The 23,694-nt window shown below is 39.6% G+C and overlaps 1 protein-coding gene across 4 annotated transcripts in view; it reads left to right on the forward strand.

The window, feature by feature from the left end:
• CYRIB (CYFIP related Rac1 interactor B) overlaps nucleotides 1–23,694 on the forward strand; it is a 138,142-nt gene that overhangs the window by 80,101 nt on the left and 34,347 nt on the right. For 3 of the 4 annotated variants that reach the window (XM_030303818.1, XM_030303817.1, XM_030303820.1), the window contains 2 exons: nucleotides 4,412–4,450; nucleotides 4,659–4,677. In XM_030303818.1, coding sequence (XP_030159678.1) covers nucleotides 4,412–4,450; nucleotides 4,659–4,677 — 58 coding nt within the window. Of the gene's footprint in view, nucleotides 1–4,411; nucleotides 4,451–4,658; nucleotides 4,678–23,694 lie in introns of those variants that run through there. The other variant, XM_030303819.1, reaches the window with a different exon arrangement.

A 23,694-nucleotide genomic window follows, 5' to 3' on the forward strand; every position in this document is an offset into this window, starting at 1 on the left:
TTTTTATATGAGTTGACTCTGTCTTTCCAAGTTCTCATCCAAAGATAAGCAAGGCATTATTTTTGAGGATTTTTTTTGAGATTTAGTTGTGAGAAATTAAACTCTAACCCATCTAGAATGAATAGACATAGAAGGTTGTATCTCAGTTTTTCATGGGATTGTTTCAGTACCATTTATTAAATAAAGTTTTCTTCATTGCCCTATGATGGTTACTTTATACATTCCTCATATGGAATATTCTCTTTGAACCTTCTACCTTCTTTTCCTGCTTGTCCAAATCCTGTTCATTTTTTAAAATCTGTCTTAGCTACTAGGGCTTCATAAAACCTTTCCTGATACCTGATTGCCATGCTTTACCCTTACCTGAAATATCTTCTTTTAGTTGCCACAGCTCTGTATGTAGATATTTTTCATGAAACCTCATTTTTACCTGGAAAGTTTTAATTGCTACAGTAAGAGTGGACAGACGCTTCTAGAGAGTGCAGTACATCTTTTTCATCATAGCATTTCCTTGGGTATTTATTTTGGGACTATATACAAATAGATTTTCCAGTAAATATTTGCAGTGGTTTTTTACATTTATATACAATTGGACCGTTGTGATTTCTCTGTTCTCTTCCTCTGACTATATATCTGTGTGAGTTCCACACAATTTTAATTATTAATGTGTAAGACTGGTTTTTTCTTGTTTTTTTTAAAAAAAAATTATAAGCTTGCATGTTTCTTTTTTTCTTAAATGGATTTGGGATAAGCTTTTCAGTTTCTTAAAACTTAGGTATTTGCCGGAATTCTCTACTAATGCATTTTCATAATATTGTCTGATCTGGAAATGTGGTCGATAGGCCCTTTAAATCAGTTTCTATTTTTTTTTTTTTTCTAAGATGGCTTTAAGATCGCTTTTCGTTATGTCAAGGGGAGCTTAAACAAATTAAATTGATTCAATTTTATCATATACCCAAACGAAGGAGGAACAGTGCAGGTTGCATAACCAGTTAGACTTAGGTGTCATCATTTGAAATGCTGCAAAGCTGTAAATGTGGTTGACAGAATGCTCTGAAGTCATAGCTTTTATGTTTTGCTGGAGGCAAAGGAATTTTAACACTTAGTTGAAGAACGTCTAGGTTTGCGGATTTTAGATGCCTGGATTATCTCATTTACATAGCATCTAATATTCATTATTTATGAGGTGACATTTGATTTCTAAGGGTAAAAACAATTACAAGTGTTTTCTTATTTCTTGATTTATTAAGAGACAGGATGAATAGATTTTTTCCTAGTGGTTTTATGCAAGTGGCACTGGTTTTTCTGCTCTGGTTTATGAAATGGCCAGCCAAGCCACTTGTTTTGTTTATTTCTGGGTGGCTTCGGTCTGCCTTAGGGAAGTAAGTTTGTTTTTGGCAGAAAAAGCAAAAATGTGTTTATTCATTCCATTTGTAGTAACATTGATCCGAGAGGAGCTTTTGAGGAAAACCAGAATGGTTCGGCTTTGAACATAAATAGCTCCCATTCATCTCTTAACTGATAGGAAAAAATAAAAGATTAGGATTAATAATGTATAAATTACAGACAAGTCCTAGAGCACAAGTTGCAAACTGATGGTTCATCAACCAGATGGAGCCCTCAGACTGTTTTTCAGGCCTACTGATGATTTCTAAAGCTTAATTGGGTGATAACATCTAAGACTTGTTTTATGTGAATATCCAGCGCCAGATCACCTGCATTTTTAGCGTGGCATGTTAATAGTCATGGCACCCCTGAGATTAAGTATAGACACTTGTTGGCTTCTGATGTTCCTGTAGCCAACTCCAAACTCATTTAACTTTGCAGCCCTTGTTCTGGAGGCTCTTGGATTGAGAAGTAATAGCAGGTAGACTTAAGGCTGCTCGTGCAGCAGAACCCTCAACTTTGAGTTAATAGGAGCTGGAATAGTAGGTGTGAAGATTTTAAGTAATGAGAGGGTTAGTGGCATGTGGGATGTGTGAGAGAAACAAGTTGCAGAGGAAGCCAGGGTTTTTGCCTGAGCAACTGGAAGGATAGAGAAGCCATCAACTGAGTTGAGGGAGACAAAGTGGATGAGGTCTGGGGAGGGAAGCTGAGTAGTTTAGTGTTGATATGTTAAAGTTGGAGGTATCTGTTAAAACATCCTAGTGGAGATTTGAGTAGGCAGTCAGTGGCTATGAGAGTGTGGAGTTGGAGAGAAATGTCTATACTGGATAAGTAAATTTGATATATGTAGTTGATACATAAAGCCATGAAAGAATGAAATCACAAAGGGAGTGGAGGACCCAGAACTGAGTCCTGGGCATGTCAGCATTGGGGGGTTTGAGAGAAGTTCAGCAACAGAGATTAAGAAAGCATCCATTGAGGTAGAATGAAAAGGAAAGGAGTATGGTGTCCCAAAAGACAAGTGTCCTGATTTCATCCTAAAAGCAGAACCTGAGACAGGGACTTTTTAAGCAGATAATCTATTTGGGGACCTGTTAACAGGAAACAAGTTGGAGAACGGGGGCAAGTGAAACAGAGGGGAAGGAAGGTCAGTGCAAGGGCACATTATTAACTGGTCACACCTGTGAGCCACTGGTACTTGAGCCTGAGGAAGTCCTTTGAGAAGACACGAAGAATATGCCTCTGCGTGCCAAGAAGGGGGGTGTTTACTACCAGATCCCATTCCCCAGTGGTCAGGGGTTGCCCATAGTGTGTTGGTGTTAACATCTTCACACTTCGTTTGCATGTCTCAGGATGGCTGAAAAGTTGGTGTAAGTCTCTCTTATAGCAGAGCCTGTGAGCAGAAAGTGAGCCCAGTGGTACAGTTAAGGGGAGGTGCCTCGGAGTGAATATGTGAGGTAGCGCACAAGAGGTGTCCCATACAGCCATGTATCCTCCATTAAGCACTTGGCATTTAGTCCAGTCTCCTGCAGAGTTTTCAAGATGGTGGCTGGCCACAACTTCTACATTAGACTTACAGCAGGAGGGTTAGTGAATAATGTTCATTTTTGCAGTTCTCTACCACTCAATCTAGATTTGCCTTATCTTCAGCCACTACTTCAACAGGTGGAAGCATTGTCCTGGTCCAGTGACTCAGACCTTCTTCTCCAAGGGATCGATGCCTGTAGTTGCCTTAACCTTGTTGGGCTATAATTGTTGCAGCTGCTCATTTACAGTTATTACTGAGCACGGCAGCCCCAGTCGAACCCCCTAGGTTCTGGATAGATTCCCTCCTGTCCCCATTGTGTGGCAGCAGCCATAAGTTCTCATGTTGTTAGGGTCACTTTACAGGACTTCCCAATATGGTAACTCTTTCCTTAGCCTGCTGGTCCAGTAAGGAATCTAAGATAATCAGGTGATAGTTGCCCGAGAATTCTTCCTGTGTCTTCTGGCAGAAACTTCTTTTCAAGTCTCCTACTTTCTGAATTTCTTAATCCAGTGGAGCTGAAGGTTGCCAATTGTACTTCCATCTGCTGGTTCCAGGACTTTTTTTTTTTTTTTTTTTTGAATCTGTCACAGATACAGTACCACATTTCAGCCTTTAGTAGACAGTGTGTCAGATCATTTACCATCTTGGAAGGCAGTGCCCAACCCCTCTAAATTTTACTAACCGCATAGAAATTGTATGTTTGTTAAGTCCAGAACTCTGGTCATAGAATAAACAATTGGGGAAATAAGTGTTTACATTAAGGTGAGTAGTTACATTAGTCAAATGTGTCCCCCTACTCTGTGCGAACTAAGCTAGTTTGCTGTAGTGGTTATAGTTGCTCTCAGTTGTAAAGTTAGAATAAGATCATTCTGAAGATTTGATTTTACTGAAAAATGTTTTAGGAGTTGAAATTGTAAAGTCATTCCTACAGAGGACTTCATGGTTCACTTGAGTTTTGCCTGATGTGCTTCTGTCAAGTAATAGGTTATGGTCATGGAATTATAAGGATCTTAGTACCTTTGGTAAAACTAATTTTTTTAATACATTGAAAGGAAGTGAACTTAAATTATGATAATAGTGTAGAAGTAGATCTCTTTGATAATTTTAGGCCCCTGTTGTAAGAATAAAGACATTACTAATTTTCTTCCCTTGCTGTCTCCTGCTCCATAAGCTATGATGAGCACTGTGTACTTCTCTTGATACAGATTTTTAGTCCTTGAGTGTCTTGAGGGTGGCAGTTAGGGTGTCTCATCCAAACCTGTTGGTGTTTCCCAGGGCTTTACATAATGCCTCACTCTTAGTAGGTTCTCTGTAAACAGTTGTTGATTTAATTCAAGGAGATGCCTGTACATACATATACATACACACACATATGTGTATAGCATATTCATGTGATACGTGATGGCATTCATAAACCTTATTAGTTTTTTAAAATTAAACATGTTTTAAACTATAATAATGTTTTAGACTTTCTTTCTTTTTTCTTTCTTTAAACAGATAGAAGGACAAGAACAGAATCACCAGCACTGGCTGAAGGTAAATATGTCTTTGGGGGAAATGATAAATTCAGATACAAATGAAAGGTTATGATCTATATAGAAAATTCCTTTGGCTAAACATAATTTAAGGAAGATGTTCTATATAATATTGAACTGCTAAAAATATCTTTAGGAAATACCCTATATTGTTTAGTTTCTTGGAACAGGAAGTAGGGAAAAGTAATTAGAACTTTTTTTTTTTACAGCTTTCTTTCAGTAGAAGAGGTATGTGTTTTTCTTTGAATTCCCTTTTAAGCCATTTTAGCTATCACCAGTATTGTTAATCAGGAATGGTCTAACACATAATTCTGGTGGTTTATGTATATGTTAGAAAGGAAGAAGAAGTTTTTACACACTTTCTTAAATAAGAATTCTCCCTATTATTGGTTTTGGTCCTTTTGAAAAAGTCTTTGAAGTAAAGAACACATCAACAACAACAAAAAGTTACTGATACAGGGTTCTGAGTACTTAAACATTTTTAATCCTGTAATTGTTTTAATTATTACAAGTTAATAGGTATTTGAAAATGTTATTTTCTGTAGACATATTTTGTGTTATCAAGTGAAAATGATCAGCTTAAAATCTCTGTGCTCTTCCTAGTCATAAACAGAGATATTTACATTTCAAAACTTGCCTGTCATTTTACTAGAACTGATAAGACAGTTATCGTGATGATCTTTTGGAATTGTAATTACCTCACCTACTCTGTATGTTACAGTGCAGGAGTTCTCAACCATTTTTTGTGCCATGGACCTCTGGTAATCTGGTGAAGCTTGTGAATCCCTTCCCAGAACAATGATTCTACAAATGATTCATGATTTTATGAAGTAAAATATATATGATGAAAAAAGAAATTAGTTATATTGAAGTACAGCTAACAAGTACTAAAAATGCAAATTTTTGATAGAGTAATATATATGCTTCTCACATTAGAGAGTGAGCTTTAGCAATAATTCTGTGAAATACTGTAGTTACAGTGATGAGTTTGCAATAATTATAGTATAATATGAAAGTACCTGTGATTTCTGTTGGTGACAAGTTCATAGGTATTTCTAACACTACTATACTTTGTTGCCTATAATCTTGATTGAAGGACTTGCAGAACTTCATATAGAGGTTAGTGAAAAGGTTCCCATCCAAACTCACAGGTCACTGAATTCTTTCTCTGGATCCCAGATTAAGAGCTCTTGTTAACAAAAAGTCAGCTAGACCTTTCTTTGTCCATCATAATTGAATACATGTAGTTTTTTATGTTCTATCTAAATAATCTTTTATTTATTTATTATTATTATTTTCTTACATTTATTTTTGAGAGACAGAGACAGAGCGTGAGCAGGGGAGGGGCAGAGAGAGAGGGAGACACAGAATCCGAAGCAGGCTCCAGGCTCTGAGGTGTCAGCACAGAGCCCAACGTGGGGCTCGAACCCACGAACTGTGAGATTGTGACCTGAGCCGAAGTCGGACGCTTAACTGACTGAGCCACCCAGGCGCCCCTCTAAATAATCTTTAAGAAGTAGAGTTACACCGTCTTGCGAAATATCCTAATGGTGTAGCCTAGAAGTTCTTGAAATAGTTTTGAAGAAACTTCTGTTTGCTGGTAAATAATCACAGAAACAGCATGTTCTGTGGAAAAGATAGTTGAAGATAAGTGGTAAGCCTTGGAGAGTGCCCACCTTCAGAGAATGCACATTCTGATTCAAGGAACATGAAATTAACACGTAGAAAATAAAATAATCGAGTTTGAGATGCCGAAAGTTTAACGAGGAAACGTCCATAATTAAATTCCACAGGAAGGATGCAAATAGTGAGGTCTGATGCGTGTGTTATGGAATCACAAAAAAAAGGTCAAGACTTGTGAAAAGTCACCAAGTGTTTTACAGTTATCTCAGCAGTATGAACTGGACAGTGTTCAGGTGCCAGCCTAAGCTAGAAGAGCCCAGAATGGTGTCACTGAATTTGACAAATGGTTGTTCAGCACCTTGCAGCTGACTACAGATGAAGGGAATGGCAGATCTTTTGAAGCTTGGCTGAGAGCAGAAATGGCGCCATTACTTGTCTCGAAGGCGACATGTTGGGGCATCTGACTGTGGGGTATTTTTTGGTAGATTTGTTCTGTCAGTGTGATCTGCTGATGCCGTATTTTATTATTTTTTTTTTCAATGTTTATTTATTTTTGGGACAGAGAGAGACAGAGCATGAACGGGGGAGGGGCAGAGTGAGAGGGAGACACAGAATCGGAAACAGGCTCCAGGCTCCGAGCCATCAGCCCGGAGCCTGACGCGGGGCTCGAACTCACGGACCGCGAGATCGTGACCTGGCTGAAGTCGGACGCTTAACCGACTGCGCCACCCAGGCGCCCCTGATGCCGTATTTTAAATACGTCCCTAAAGCCTGCACTGTCCAGGTCATTGGATTAAGCCCCACTTTTTAAGAACTGATTTGCCGCTTTTGCCAAGTCACCAAGTTTCTAGTCCTCAGTTTCTTTCTATAAAATTAGAGAACTGAGCTACATGATTTCAAGTCCTGTCACGAGCCCTGTATTTGGGGCTGATTTTCTACCTTTTCTCATACCGCTCACTTCCTTCCTCTTTTTCCCTACCAGCAATGTTTGAAATATGGTAAAAATACTCAGAATTGTTAAGTGATTTGAGCTTTGATTTATATAAATATTGCCTTAGTAAAAACTGTGCGAAACCTTCAATCTGTAATTATTAGGTAACATACTTAGTTCAAAAACATTTTTTAAAATTTTTTTTAATGCTTTATTTATTTTTGAGACAGAGAGAGACAGAGCATGAGCAGGGGAGGGGCAGAGAGAGAGGGGGACACAGAATCCGAAGCAGGCTCCAGGCTCTGAGCCGTCAGCACAGAACCCGAGTCGGGGCTCGAACTCACGGACCGTGAGATCATGACCTGAGCCGAAGTCGGACGCTTAACTGACTGAGCCACCCAGGTGCCCCTCAAAAACATTTTTATGATGTCTACATTCTGTATTTTGGTCTGCTGGATTCTTTTTCGTATTATAGGAGATATGTATTGTAGGAGATGTAAATGTAGAAAGATTATTCAAGTACATATCTTTAAGATGATATGATTACCAAAAAGAAAATTTGTATTTTGTTTTTGTATTCTGTTTGATTATGATGAGCCTGGAGGAGTTATATTTAAGCAAATCATTTTAATTGAAGTTCAGGAACAAGGGAAACATTTGTGCCCTCCTGTAATTTCACTGTACTAAATTCCTTTAGCATGCCAGGCTCAAACAGAAAGACCTGACAAATGGTAGGGAAATATGTAAGGACATTTCTTAGCATCTGTCATCTTTCTCTAGTCATCATAGTTTTTTCTTAAAATTTTTTTTCTGTGAGAATTTTATTCCTGACTTAGAAATGTTAGTACTAGTATTGAATTAATTTCTTTCTGGAACACTTAATATTTTCCTTCACTCTTTTTGGATGAATTGTGTGTATTTTCATTTGTGACTAAGCAATATGGCCAAATGGTTAAGAGAACTGCTAGAAGACAGATTTGCCTGAGTAAGAATTCCAGCTTCGTTGTTTACTGATTTGTTGACCTTGAGAAAGTTATTTAATCCTTTGACCTTCAGGTTGCTCAGAAGTAAAATGAGGATCGAAGTGCTAGACAACCTCAAAAGTGGTTGAGGATTTTGTAAGATACTACTGTGTATGTATTACTTGGCATCGTGTGTGGCACACAGAAAGGCCTGTCACTGGTTTTTACTGTCATTTGGTCCTGATAGCAAGGTGCTGGGTGGGGCAAAATGGTTTTGTTGCCCTTTGTTCCTTCAGTCTGTAATGTTTAAGAAGGTCCTTTCTGATGAGTATTCCTAAATATCTCCATTTAAACTTTATTCTCTTTCAGAAGCTCAGTCCTTACAATTGCTAGACAGGAGAATACGTTGTAGTAACTTTTTGCCTATGTGAGTGTATGTATATTGTCTAATGGGTAACTTTCTTTTGACCTCAGTTTAACATGTTTTCAGATATTTCAGATAGTTACTGGGTTGTCATGTGGCACATGGACTGACTGTTTAGTTCTCAGAGTCCAGTGAGAACCGGGACTGATGAGGAGAGATTAACAAATGGGCGAATATCAGCTTTAAGACAAGTTTTGTGTGACTCTTTGCAGGATTCATGTTGGATTGATTGTGTATTATTTAATCATCGGCCGAAGTTTCTAAAAAAGTTTCTAAAAATTGAAATCTAAAACTTGAGTCATTTGAAAATCGAATGAGTGACTCTGGGTGTGGTCACGTAGAGTGAAATATTGAAGCAGGGTCTGCTTGGCTGCTTGGCACAGATGTTGTAGAATACGTTCATACCAAGTGTAAGTGCTTGAGTTTGAGTTTCCATTTTAGCACCTGTTGTATTTAGTTTGGGCCGCTATAACAAAATACAGTAAACTAGATGGCTTACAAATAACAAATTTATTTCCCACAGTTCTGGAGGCTGGAAGTCCCAAGGTCACACTTCCAGCATAGTTGGGTCCTAGTGAGGCGTGCTTCCTGGTTCATACGTAGCTGTCTTCTTCCTGTGTCCTCACATGGTAGAAAGAAAGCAAGGGAGCTTTTGGGGGTCTGTTTTATGAGGACATTAATTCCATTCATGAGGCTTTCACACTGATGACCTAATCACCTCTCAAAGGGTTTAATCACATTGGGCGTTAGGATTTCAACATACAAATTTTAAGGAGACACAAACATTTATGTTCTTTTATACTTTTCTGTAGAACAGAAAGAGCTGATATATAAAATACGCTCGATAGCAAAACCAGACAAGAAGAGAAAAAAATTATAGATCAGTCTTATTTATGAAATAATCCAAAGTGAAATATTAAACCAAATCTAGAAATACATTTTTTTAATTAAAAAAACTTTATTTAATGTTTATTTTTGAGAGAGAGATTGCGAGAGAGAGAGTGAGAGAGAGAGAGAGAGACTGTGCGAGTGGGGGAGGGGCAGAGGGAGAGAGGGAGACACAGAATCCGAAGCAGGCTCCAGGCTCCGAGCCGTCAGCACAGAGCCCGACGTGGGGCTCAAACTCATGAACTGCGAGAACATGACCTGAGCTGAAGTCAGATGCTTAACTGACTGAGCCACCTAGGCACCCCAGAATACATTTATTTTTTAATGACTGTATAGATTTGGTCCCAGGAAAGCAAGGATGGTTTAGCATGGAAAAATGTATTCATTTGGGGGAACCTGGGTGGCTAAGTCGGTTGAGTGTGCAACTTTGGCTCAGGTAATGATTTCACGGTTCGTGAGTTGGAGCCCTGCATCGGACTCACAGCTATCAACGTGGAGCCCACTTTGGATCCTCTGTCCCCCTAGCTCTCTGCTCCTCCCTGCTCACGCACACTTACTTTCTCTCTCTCTCTCTCTCTCTCTCTCTCTCTCTCTCTCTCTCTCTCTCTGTCTCTCTCTCTGTCTCTCTCAAATAAATATTAAAAAAATGCATTCATGTAATCTTATGTTTTATAATCTCATATTCATAGATTAAATGAAAAAATGGTTAGTATTATAAAGATGGAAGTTCTGCCTTGGAATGGTGTGTGTATTTGTGTGTGTGTATTTAATGCAAAATCAAGTCAAAATCCCATTAAGATTTTTGTAGAACTTGACAGTTACATGGGTGAATAAAAGGCCAAGAATAGCTAAGGCAGTTTTGCAGGAATCACTAGTTAAATGATCAACATAGACCTCAAGGAAAAGTGGATTACATGTGACAAAATGGTATCATAAACAAAGTTAAGACTGGGACACTGCGACATTGCAGACTAGAAGAAGATATTTGCGGTGTGTTTAGGCTTCAAAAGGTTAGTATCCAGAGTTCCTATCTAGAATTCCTAAAGCCCACCTGGAGGGGAAGGAAGGGTGTGAGTTCAGAAAACATACCACCCTGGGAATTTCAAACAGGGAATGAATTAATTTTAAAGTTTATTTATCTGTTTTGAGAGAGAGAGAGAACATACAGGTGGGAAAGGAGAGAAAGAATCCCAAGCAGGCTCTATGCTGAGTGGGGCTCCATCTCACAACTGTGAGATCATGACCTCAGCCAAAATCGAGAGTCTGTTGTTTAACTGACTGAGCCACCCAAGTGCCAGCCAGGCGCCCCTAAACAGGGAATTTAATACAGAGGATTTGTTACGAAGGTATTAGCCTAGAGGAGCAGAGGGGAAGAGGAGACAGGGACAAAGAAAAGATGGGTGGTGATACTGCCGCCAGAGATGAGCCACTACCACTGCTCGACTGGAACCCACAGACTGCATTTGCTTCTGCCTCTGATCGGGGCGGTGCATACTGGCCCCACCTCATCTGACTGTTCTTAGAGCAGCTGCTGGTCTGTCCCAGCCAGAGACAGGGAAGCTTCTTTCTCGGTCCTGCTTTCTCACCCTCTAGTGCCTCTTACTGACGTAACCTCACAGCTGGCAAGGATGTTATTTACAGATGCTAAGCCCAGCAGTACAGAGTCCGGTGTATAGAAAGGTAGGTGTGGGAGAGATACTGGAAAAATAAATGCTACAAGTTGCAAAGAATGTGAATATACATTTTACAGATGGCCTGTAAACATAGAGATATAGGCACATTTTTACTGGTAATCAAGAAAATATAAATTAAAACATCAGTGAGATATTTCACAATTTAAAGTTTGAAGCTTGAGGTTTTGGAGGATGGGAGAGAAGAAAATCTTTACTAGTGGAACCGTGAATTGGTAGAAGTACTTTGGAGAGCAGTTTGGCACAATATAGTTAAGTTATGGTTGCGTTTTAATTTCCAGACTGCCGTCCAGTGGAAACTCTTGTACACGGGCCCAAGTATATACAAGTGTATGTAGCGTGTGAAAGGATATGTGTATAAAGCATTCTTTGTTATTAGAGAAAAACTGAGAAGTCACTGTTCCTCAAAAAGGCTTCATTGACCTGTGGAATAGTGTATGTCAATAAGTGAACGTGGATAACACCATTGAGTGTGAGAGGTGGATTTTAAAGGAATATGTACAATATAGCATTTACGAACATTGAAAAGCAGAACAGTGCTGTTTGTTTATGAATATGTACCTTCACAGTAAAAATTTTAAAATACGTTTGGAAAGGAAGCATACTTTTAAGATTACCTTTAGGAGATGGAGGAGAGGAAAGTTGGTTGGGGAAGGTTGGGAGGTTAAGTAGTGCCCAAAAATGTAGGGAGGTCTCTGAAGCAAATCTGGCAAAATGTCATTGCTTTAATCGGAGTGGTAGAGGGAGGTGGGTGGGGATGGGCTACATGGGTGATGGGCATTAAAGAAGGCACTTGTTGTGATGAGCATTGGTTGTTACCTGTATGTGATGGATCACTAAATTCCTCTGAAAACAATATTACACTGTATGTTAGCTAACTAGAATTTAAATAACAATTTGAAAAGAAAAAAAAGCTGTTCAGTCATCAATGTACCATACAGACAGACAGACACACACACACACACACACACACACACACACACACAATCTGGGTGGTACAGTATGTGGATACATTTTTTTATGTTTAAATTATTTTCTAATTTAAAGAAATAGAAAACAAGAAGGACTTAAGAACCAGTCTTTCTGGGGAGTCTTTGGTTAGGTGTTCCTTTTTCTGTATGTTCATTGTGGTGTTTGCATGCTTCTGTATGAAAGTATGTCTTACCATCTTGTCTGGTTTCATACACTTGTCTGTGAGTTCCTCAGTGCCAAATCTTCAGTATCTGCCCCAGTAATTGGCAGACAGGAGCTAAGGAAAGGTTGTTTGATTTAAAACAACAGCAGCCACCAGCAGGCGCTGTAAACACTGACTACCTGTTGAAGTGTGCAAGGTGCTACGGTTTTTATTTAATGGCTCATCCAGGGGCCCCTGGGTGGCTCAGTCGGTTAAGCGTCCGACTTCAGCTCAGGTCGTGATCTCACGGTTCGTGAGTTTGAGCCCCGCGTCGGGCTCTGTGCTGACAGCTCAGAGCCTGGAGCCTGCTTGGGATTCTGTGTCTCCCTCTCTCTCTCTCTCTCTCTCTCTCTGCCCCTCCTTGACACGTGACCTGTCTCTCTTTGCCTTTCAAAAATATATAAAACGTTTAAAAAAAATGGCTCATTCATGCATCATTGCATGTGTATTGGAAAGATTTCAGGCACCTGAATTGCAATCCATTCGTTTTTTGGGAGCACCTTTGTTTTTTTTGTTGTTGTTTTGTTTTTAATTTTTTTTAATGTTTATTTATTTTTGAGAGAGACAGAGATAGAATGCGAGTGGGTTAGGGGCAGAGAGAGAGAGGGAGACACAGAATCCAAAGCAGGCTCCAGGCTCTGAGCTGTCAGCACAGGGCCTGATGCGGGGCTTGAACCCACGAACCGTGAGATCATGACCTGAGCCGAAGTCGGACGCTCAACTGACTGAGCCACCCAGGCGCCCCTGGGAGCACCTTTGAATGAGTCATATGTGTTCTTTGAGCATTAGTGACTTTACATTAAAACATATTTTAAATTACTGATACATATAAAAGAATACCTTTATTTGTAAATGTGGAAGCCTAAGAGACTCCCCTGAATCCACCAGTAATTGAGGAACTGAAATGTTACCCACGCCTTTGAAGTTGCCTGGTCCTATGGGCTTGTTTCTCCCCAGAGATAACCAGTATTTAAAATTTCATGTTTATCATTCTCTCGAATTTTAAATATATATTTTACCTTACATGTGTATATAATTTTACGTGGATTTCAAAATAGTGGTACACTTTAAGAAAGTGAGTTGACGATACTGTTTTTTTGTCTGAGGACCATATTTTTTCAAGAAAAACCTTCATAATAAATCCTTGTAGGTAATTTTGAGTTTCAGTGTTTTTGTTTTTTGTTTTTTTCGTATTCCCATCACCATTCTGTAAATTTCTTAAACTACTTGGAACTTTGTATCAGTCCTCTCATACCCTGTCTGTACCTGAGGCAAGACATTGTAGCAGGAAGCATTTCTTTTCAATCTACACCTCAGGCGGTAATTTGCATTGGTGGTTTAATTATTAATGGCTGGAAGCATGGAAGAGTACTATTACTAGTAATCTCTGAATCAAGCTCAAAGATGCCATGACAATCTGATGTAATATTAATTTATCATGGTTCACTTCCATTTAGGGAGCAGTGTTGGTCTCCTGATTTATTGTGTTTATTGCATATAGCCAGTCATACTAGTGAGTCTTTTATTTAAAGTAGTGTAAATGAGAGTTTTCGTTTTAAAATAATACTAAATCTAAGTGTATCCACTAGATGTCAGCATTAGGAAAGATGCAGTGTAACATATGTAGAGTCCTAGCCAGAGCAATGGGAGAGATTCAGTCTGACAAGTACTGTGTGAAGTCATGTATTTTGTGAGAGAGTCAAGACTAGAAATCAGTTGTCCCAATTTCAGTTCAGTTGTACATTTATGTTACGTTTCTTTAAGGCAAGTAACTTCTCTCCATGTAATTACTAGACTAATGTATTGCTCTTGACGTGTGCTAGGGATTTATGGTGAGATTTTAGTACTTCTCTGGTGGTATTATGGCTGGGCACCTAGTAATACCTGAATCCTGCTTCTCCTCCTTTACATTTTACAAAGGAAGGAGAGTCAAAGGATCACTTTATTAATAGCTACACACTAGTACCTGATGATGATAGATTAGATATTGTTGGTAAAGGTAAGGACTAAGCTACTCTCCACAACTTCCTCTGTACCAGTCAGATTTCAACCAGGATAGCAGAAACCGTGCTAGGTATTTTTAAAAGGGATTTAACGTAAGGATTTATTTACACAAATGTTGGAAGCCTGAGCAAAAAGAGGATGCTGAGGTGTGCGTGTTTTTACTCACAACACTGCTGACGTTAATTCTGAACTGTTTTCCAAAACCACTTCTGATACCAAATGTGTGGGGCTTTTTCCCCCCATGCCAGCCAATTCTCCCAACTCCCCAGACACCAACTGGGTGTCCCGCAGTTCATTTTGATTCTGACTCGATGTAGAGTTGGTGTACAGACTTCTCAGGGTAAGGGCTTCATCCTACAAGACTCCGTTCTACTCCAGATGCCATTCACAAGTCTTCAGTCTCCTTTACTTCTGACCATCCAGCTGTGAAAGGTGGTAGGGGTTCCCATGACTCCTTCCTCAGTTTGATAATTTGCTATAATGGCTCACAGAACGCAGAAAAACACTTTACTTATACTAGTACCAGTTTATTATAAAGGACTTTATAAAGGGTACAAGTGAACAGCCAGGTGAAGAGGTACATAGGATGAGGTCTGGAAGTGCCCTGAACATAGGGCCTTCTGTCCCCATGCAGTTGGAATATGTTTCCTTCCCATGTGGATGCGTTTACTAGCTTGGAATTTCCTCAGACTCCATGATTTAGGGGTTTTGATGGAGGTCCCATTATGTAGGCATGACTGATTATAAATCATAGGCCATTGGTGATCAATCCGATCTCCAGTCCCTCTCCCCTCACCAGAGGTCAGGAGATAAGGCTGAAACCTGAGTATACCTTGTCTTTCTGGCATCCAGCCCTAGTCTTAAAGCTGTCTGGGGGACTCATTAAAATAAGAGATGCTTCTGTCACTCCCGAAGTTCCAAGGGATTTAGGAGCTCTAGGTTAGGCATGGGGGAGGGGGCGGTAAAGACCAAATATGTATTAAGTTACATGAGGTAACTAAGATATTAATGGTAACCGCAGGAAGCAACTGTCAATTCTGGAGCTGGGGGAAAAGAAGGGATGAGGTAGGTTAGGCAATTTTGGAACTTGAAGGAGGAACTCCATAAGGCTGGAAGCTCAGACCTCTTGGAGGGGGCCAGGCACTGTAAGGCATTCCCCAGGAAGCTAGAGCCTAGAGCCAAATGGAGCTTTTGATGACAGGAAATGCTGACAGAACTTGAGAAACAAAAGAGAAACCTTCTTTTTTTAGTTTTATTTAAGTAATCTACCCAACGTGGGGCTTGAACACAGGATCCTGAGATCAAGAGTCGCATGCTCTTCTGATTGAGCTAGCCAGGTGCCCCAAAAGAGGGACCTTCTTTCTTCCCACCTTCCAATTTCCTTATAGCTGATGGGGTCCAGTGAGAAGCCAGGTAACAAAATAGTCTAAGAAATACAGTCTTCAGCTTCTTAGTCCTAACATTAAAAGCAGATTATAGAAGGATGGGCTTGGGGGTGAGAGTAAATTAACTGTCACAGTCAACCTTTTTGACTACACAGTATTCATATGTCTTCGCTGATTTAAGTACAGGGCCACCGTTTTCATGCTTTCACAATTTGAGTTCTTGGATTGCTCATGCTCAGATAGTCTTAGGAATACAAGTGATAGGGAAAAACCCTGTGAATACAGAGTCCCAGAGGGACTGCTCAGTCTACATATTTTATCAAGTGTGGTAGAACCAGGAGTGGGAGAGAGCTGAAGTCCTGGGAGCTTAGGTTCTGCTTAAACATGTTTACCACGTAAAGATCAGAACACAACAGGGACAAGAGAAAAAGGAAAGTCTTGGCTTTGCCATTTATCGAACAAATATTTGTTGCTCAGACATCATCATTGTGCTAGAACAATGAACGAACCTGTTTAGCAGCTTCTCTTGTTGGAGAGAAGGGGGGAAAGAAAGAAATCGGGAGACAAAGGTCCGAGACGGTTCCGGTGTGATGTGCATTTGTAGTGCAATCAGTAGAGCAGATAGTATAATGTCAGGATAATTATTATAGATGCTTTATCGTTAGGCTCGTTTGAGTTGTTTTTTCTCTCCATTTTGATGGCACTCAGCTAACCATTGGTTTCCCACCAGTACAATCAACCGCTGTGTTCCTAATGTGAGTTGCAGCCATGTTAGAACTAAGAAGGAATTGTGATTATGACTCTCCTTTAAATTATCGTGTACCTAACTCATCCTTCAAATAAAGAAATGCCACTGGATCTCACCTGTTTACAGTTCTTAAATTAATTCAGTAGGTGTTTATTGGATATTTATTCTGTGCTGTGTTGAAGATTTACTTTGTATGCTTTTATTGTAGATGCACCAAATACATGTTTGGCCATAAGGTCAATATTCAGCGAAAGCCAAAGCCAAAAATCATCATAAAACACACATCTGGCATATATTAATTGAAAATTTATCAAAATGTTAATTATTACGATGTTAACTAATTTTAACAGTTTTAAAGTTTGACATACTGAAAATATTTTGTTCTTATACTGTTGTCAACTGCTAGATTACTCCTGGAGTCACTCTACTGTTCGTTTGCAATATTAAATCAACATTTGCTTTCAAATGGTGATGTCGTTTCATAGAAGGAGTTGTGCAAGCAAGACTTGGTGCAGTATTTGAAGGGGATGGTGCCTGCATATTTTTAGAAGCAGATGTGCAAAGTGAAATTGTTGATACCATTTGAAATTTTTTGAAGTCTGCTATTTTAGCTTGTACTTGCTGCTTTATGCAATCACTTGAGAAATGTTTGTCATTAAACCTTAGATCCAGAAATCTGGCATTGGAGTTTGGTAACTGACTTGCAGGATAGCAAAACTGTGAATTTCTACCTGCCTTTCAACTTTGCATTCACCTAATTGTAACGTTTTCTATGTAGTCGATTGATTAGAAGGATCATTCCAGCATATGTCCTATATTTTTGTAATTAGTAGTTTGTAATTACTCTCTGTATTTTGTAATTACTCTGTAAGAGCCTGACAATTTAGTTATTGTTTAAACGGGTTCCAGCAGGTGAATTACTTTATCTGAAAGAACCATTGCTTATTAGTAATTTTGTTTCTGTTGGCAGTGTTATTCAGAGTGCAATATTAATTTTTTCTAATGTTAAAGTAGATTTTTTTTAACATAAACTTAGGTGCTTGATTGAGTGTATGACAAAACAACTCCCCAGTCTCCTGTATATCTGGTGGTTTGTTTTTGGAGAATTATGAAAGTGATTTACTATATTTTTGCTTATGCAAAATACATTTTGTTATATGGTGTTATAATTAGTTTCTGAACACACAGCTGAAGAGTGTGAACAAAGCTCAAGTTTGGGATTCCTTAGCTACTCTTGGCCTCCATTCATCATATGTGTGCCACTGTCAGTGAAAATTTGACCATATTTTTCATTACTGATTTCACATTCTGTTTATTTCTTTAAATTCGTGGTACATGTTTTATGAGAACCAGAAATTTCTTGGCAGACAAAGCCAAAGTGTGGCTGAATTCCACATTAACCCACTATCTTGTCAATTTTAAAGGCTTCCCGTTGTTTCTACAGATCTAAATGTCTTGATGATACAGAGAAATAGCGTATGTAATATTAAATAATGTTTTTATGCACAACAGAATATAATTCAGCACCATTTTATAGTACTGTATTTTCTCGAAGACCTTTTTGCCTAGGATTCAGAGCTTGGGTAAATACAAGAAGTTCTTCGTCTTCAACACTAGAAGTGGTTGGCAGTTTATAGTTACTGTTTGATAAGTTTTTTCCCCATTCACACACTTTTAGTCACTGTAAATTGGAAGATATGGAATTCTATTAAGGCATTCTTATAAAATCTGTTGTGAAGTTTTTTTTTTAGAGAGAACAAAGTATGTTTTTCAGTATCTCCTTTTTCTCTAACACTTTATCATATTTCTTTGTGTTCTTTGTTCACTTATCTGTGTTGACGATGAAAATGGATGTTGGGCTGATATTGGAGTTTGTCCTCCTTGTAAAATTTTGACAGAGCAGGATTGACACTGTTGTTTTTAATTCTTTCTCAGATTTGAAGAATTCCCAAATAGGACTTTTGGGGGAAGACTTAATGGTCTAAAAAGGAAACTAAATACTTAAACCCACATTTTCCAAGCTTTTTTTTTTTTCTTTTCCTTTAATGTTACGAATGCTCCTCAATTTTCCAAAGATGAGAACTATGATATAGGCTGGTCTCCATTTTTACTTTGGAGCCATATTTATGGTTCCGGAAGGATATTATGTTTTTGCTTTGTTATTTGGGCATACTGTAGACTTTCTGGATACTCATGTATACTCCTATCACTTTATTTCTCTGATATTTAACATTTCAAAAATTCTTATTAGTTGCACAGAAGCCTACTGGCTTTTACTGAGAGAGTGAGAGACAGACTTCATTGATCTGACTAGGAAAACATGTGCTCTTTCTAAATTCCCAGGCCTTTTGTTTTCTTGTCAGTTTTCAGTTGTATTTATTTTGCTTTTTCCTCTCCCCTTCTTGGAACACTTCTGAAACTTCACAGATTTTTAGTTTTCTGTGTTTTTGCAGTCATTCATTCATTCATCAAATGTCTATACTACCTACAACATCCCCGAGTGTTCCAGGTGCTGGGGTAGAGTAGTGTTACAGCAGATCCCCTGCCTTCTTAAAAGTGCACCTTGCAGTGCAGGCAGCAAGTAGATAAAGGTAGAAATACGTGATAGACGTATGGTTGGTGATAAACACTGGTTTGGGAAGAGGAAGCCATACTACAGATGGGCTAGTCAAGGAAGGCCTCTCTGAGGTGGTCTAATTAAGCAGCGACCTCAGTGAAGTATGGTAGTTTGTCGCTTGAAGGTCCGTGGACAGAACGTTCCAGCTAGGGAAAAAGGTACAGAGCCTCCAAAGGAGAGAAATCTTGTTGCATTAGAGAAACGGCAACAGGCTGTTGTGAAGAACAATGGGAGGTGAGGCCAGAGGACGTCGGACAGATCATGTAGGGTTTTGCAGGGCCTCGTAAGAAGTTTGGATTTTATTCTGAGTGTGTCAGTAAGCCATTGCATGTTTTTGAGCAGAGAAGGTATGTGGTTGATTTATATTTTTAAGAGATTGCTTTGCCTCTTGTAACAAAAACAGATTGTAATAGAACGCAAAAGTAGAAGCAGGCTTTTGAAGTAATCCTGACAAGAGGTGATGGTGGCAAGAAGAAGGCTAGAATAGCAGCAAACGAGGTAAGATGGGGTGTCTTTTAAACTGATGAGAAAAGTGTACTGAGGAGGAGGAGGAGGGAGAGTCAGTTATGTCAGGCGGTGCTGACAGAGGAAGTAAGGTGAGGTCTTGAGAATTGACCATTGGGATTAGTAACATGCGGTTCATTTGATGACCTTGCCAGAACGATTTTGTTGGTGTATGGTTGGGCAGAAGCCAGGTTGGAGAGAGGGGGCTTAACAGAGATGGAGAGAGATACAAGATGATGAGTGCAAGCCACTCTCTTGAGGAATTTTGTTGCAAAAAGAAGCAAGGGGTAGGGTGGGAACTGGTGAGGGAAGCACAGTCAAGGTAAGTTTTTGTTTTGTTTAAGATAGAAGTAACTACCGATGCCAAAGGGAAAGGGATGGAAAAAGAAAAGCCATGAAGTATGAAAGAAACTCAGGAAAAATGGGTTGTTCTAAATGTTAGACGAAGAAAGTATTTCAGGAAGACGTGTGACAGACTGGGTCAAAGGCTATTAAGAGATCCAGTAAGTTGAAGTGTGAGAATTGCCCTTTGGATTTAGCCGGATGCAGGTTTCTGTGACCTTGACAGGGACCAGCTTCTTTGTATTGGTGGGAATAAAAGCCAGATTGGAATGAGCTGAAAGAGTGGGAGGTAAAAAGTAGAAGGCAATAACTATAGGTAGCTTACGTGGCAAGTTCTTGCTGTAACGACAGGCAAGGGTGCGCCTGGGTGGCTCAGTCAGTAAAGCATCCAACTCTTGATTTCGGCTCAGGTCATGATCTCATAGTTCATGAGTTCAAGCCCCGTCGGGCTCTGCACTGACGGTGCGAAGCCTGTGTGGGAATGAATCTCTCTCTCCCTGTCTCCCAGCCCCTCCCCTGCTTGCTCTCACTCAGAAAATAAATAAGCAAACTTAAAAATATATGAATAAAAAAAGGAGGACAGGCAAGATGATGTAGAGGAGACATGAAGCCTTGTAGAACCAGGTTGTGTCTCAGGAACAGGTGCAGAGGGTAGACTGGTTATTGATGAAGAAAGGGTGGTAGAAAGAACAGTAGAGGATTTTCTTTCTTTTTTCTGTAAACAGTGTAGTGAGGTCATGTCTTGCATGTGAGGACGGAGGATAGATTGTTAGAGGTTTGAGATGAAAAATCAAGCCTTGTGGAACGGTCACCTGGTCAAGTGGTGGGAGAGTAGGTTGATTGGAGATGCATAGTAGGATTATGGGGCGGAACTGAGGCTGTGCTTCGTGTTAGTGGCCATATGTTTAAAGTAGAGGTTCTTCACTGGGGCAATTCTGCCCCCAGGAGGTATTTGGCAACATCTGGAGGTATTGTATTGTTGGTTATTACAACCGGGTGCTGGGGTGATACCAGTTATCTAGTGCGTAGAGGCCTTCAATGCCGCTACACGTCCTACAGTGCCCAGGACAGCCCCACAGCGAAGAATTCTGTGGTTTAAATGTTAACAATGCCAAATTGAAGAAATCCTCATTTATAGGGATGCTAAGCAGTACATTTGTGAGCTTTTCTTTTTTCTCATCCCTCACCCAGGTATACGAAGTTTATAAAGTGGATGTGAAAGAGACTGACACTAAGCGAATAGAGTAATTCAGATTGTGTTCAGTATGCTGAAGGAAGAAGTTAGGTGATGTGATAGAAGGTAATGAGATGTAGTGGTAAACTTCTATGCAAAAAGATGGCAGACAAAAACTAGTCCGAAGAGGGGACATTTGAGGGGCCTGAAGAATGGAAAAAAAAAAAAAAAAAAGCCAGCCATGGGAAAATCTTTGCAACTAGCATTCTGGGCAGAAGAGAGCATTATAAAGCCCCCCCTGAGCTCAAAAGGGTAAATGAAGCAACAACATCTCTTAGGAATTTTGTAGAAAGGGAGGCGATAGTGTATTAACATACAGTTGTGTTTCTGTTGGCTTCTCTAATTAAAGAAGCTTCTTTTCAAATGTTTTACGGGAAAATGATCTAATGTATTTATTAAGTGCCCTTCATGAGCTCAAAAATACATTCCACAGACTTTAGGCCCAGAAGAGCAAGTTCCTTTCCAGATAATTCACGAACTTTGAAGCAGACCTGTAACATAAAGGCTCCTAGTCGCAGAATTTTACCAGAAATACTGTGAACACTTGAAGTAACCTGGATCTGGTGTCTGTGTGTTAAATTTCTTTTTAGCTTTTTAGTAAATGCTTATAATATTTAGTTTAATCCAGGGATTACGATACAAGTAATTTGAAAGAGAATCTTTAGATTTTTCCTTCTAAATTCAGATGTTGTAAGATTTACAGTTTATTATCTTAAATTATAATATTCATTATTTACTTTGAAATTGTGCTTCTGAAGTATATCAAATGTTTTGGCCCAAGTTTTATATAATCTGAAAAATCTTTTATATCTTTTAGTATCTCTTTGTCACATTCATTTGTTAATCTGAAACTTAGAAATGTTATTAGAACTTTTTTAGATGTAAATGATGGAAACCCACCTCAACTAAACAGGTAAAAAAGGAAATTGATTGAAATAACTTAGGATATCTTAAAACCAGAGGAAAATCCAGCAGCTAAACTGAGGGAAATGGCAGCTAGAATTCAGGAACACGTAGAGATAGAAATCAATGACTTGAGGACCTTAGGACACTTTTCTCTAGTGCATGCTGGCTTTATCCTTTTGTGACAGACTGGCTTCCTATATGGCAGGAAATAGGGCTGCCACACACATTCCATGGGTTCTGCAGCAGAGAGATTGCCAAGCATAGTCACTGAATGTTTTTGCTTCTGTTAACCCATTTAATGATTTTAGGAACCTTCTGCAGTGGATATTCATATTATGCACAGTTTACAGATGAGGCACGGAGAAATTAGGAAACTTGACTACAGTTGCAAAGCTTGGAAGGAAATGGCAGAGCTGGAGTTTGGACCCACGCCATCTGGTGCCTACCAGAGCTGACAGGTTGACAGTTAGCTACCATCTCATATTTGCTGCAGTCAGAGGATGATGGGGACTTTTTGTTGTGTTTTTGCTTAAGGAGTTAAACTATGCCAGACAGGGATATGGTTTTAATTTGTTTATCATTATTAAAAAGATATGACAACTGATAGTGTTATGGTGAACTGTTTTCAGATCTTTGAAAAACTCTGTGAGTTTTAAAAGAAGTTATTTATTTTGGGATGTTTGGGTGGCTCAGCTGGTTGAGTGTCTGACTTCAGCTCAGGTCATGATCTCACAGTTCGTGAATTTGAGCCCCGCATCAGGCTCTGTGCTGACAGCTCAGCAGAGCCTGGAGCCTTCTTCGGATTCTCTGTCTCCCTCTCCACCCCTCATCTACTCATGCTCTGTCTCCCTCTGTCACAAAAATAAATAAACGTTAAAAAATTTTTCTTTTATTTTAAATTTTTTTTTCAACGTTTTTTATTTATTTTTGGGACAGAGAGAGACAGAGCATGAATGGGGGAGGGGCAGAGAGAGAGGGAGACACAGAATCGGAAACAGGCTCCAGGCTCTGAGCCATCAGCCCAGAGCCCGACGCGGGGCTCGAACTCACGGACCGCAAGATCGTGACCTGGCTGAAGTCGGACGCTTAACCGACTGCGCCACCCAGGCGCCCCAAAAAATTTTTCTTTTAAAAATTATTTAAGTACTCTGTACACCCAACACAGGGCTTGAACTCATCACCCCAAGATCAAGAGTCGCATGCTCCTCCAATTGAGCCAGGCTGGCTCCCCAAATTCCATGAGTTTTTGTTCAAAGAGACACATACAATGTGCTTTGGGTACTAGATCTGCCTTGAGTATTGTATGGTAAGGAGACTTTCTGCCTTGGACCACAGTTGTACTACATCAGTGGTTCTCAAGCAGGGATGATTCTTCTTGGGGACATTTGGCAATCTCTTGAGTCATTTTTGGTTGTCACAACTAGTGTGTTGGGTTACTGGTGGCCTCTAGTACAAATAGGCCCAGGATGTTGCTAAACGTCCTGTAGTATGAGACAGACCCTTCTCCGCAAAAGAACTATTCATCCCCAAATGTTAATAGTGCTGGGGTTGAGAAACCTGTACCAGATACGCTGGGCCATTTTCAAACTAAGTGTCTGTGTTTGGGACGAAAAGGTAAGAAATTCTAGATTTTTGAGTACTTGTGGAGAATAAATAGGTCAGGACTAAGTACGATGCACTTTGAGCAGTTTAGGGTCACATTAGGCTAGGGTGCCTTGAAAGAAGGACCAAATAGTGGAAGAAGTTTACAGAGGGAGATGTGGGAAAACGGAGCAGACAAACTTGGCCAATTTTGATTATTTTCCTTGAGGA

This window comes from Lynx canadensis, chromosome F2 (genome assembly GCF_007474595.2).
Source record: "Lynx canadensis isolate LIC74 chromosome F2, mLynCan4.pri.v2, whole genome shotgun sequence".
Lineage (NCBI taxonomy): Eukaryota > Metazoa > Chordata > Mammalia > Carnivora > Felidae > Lynx > Lynx canadensis.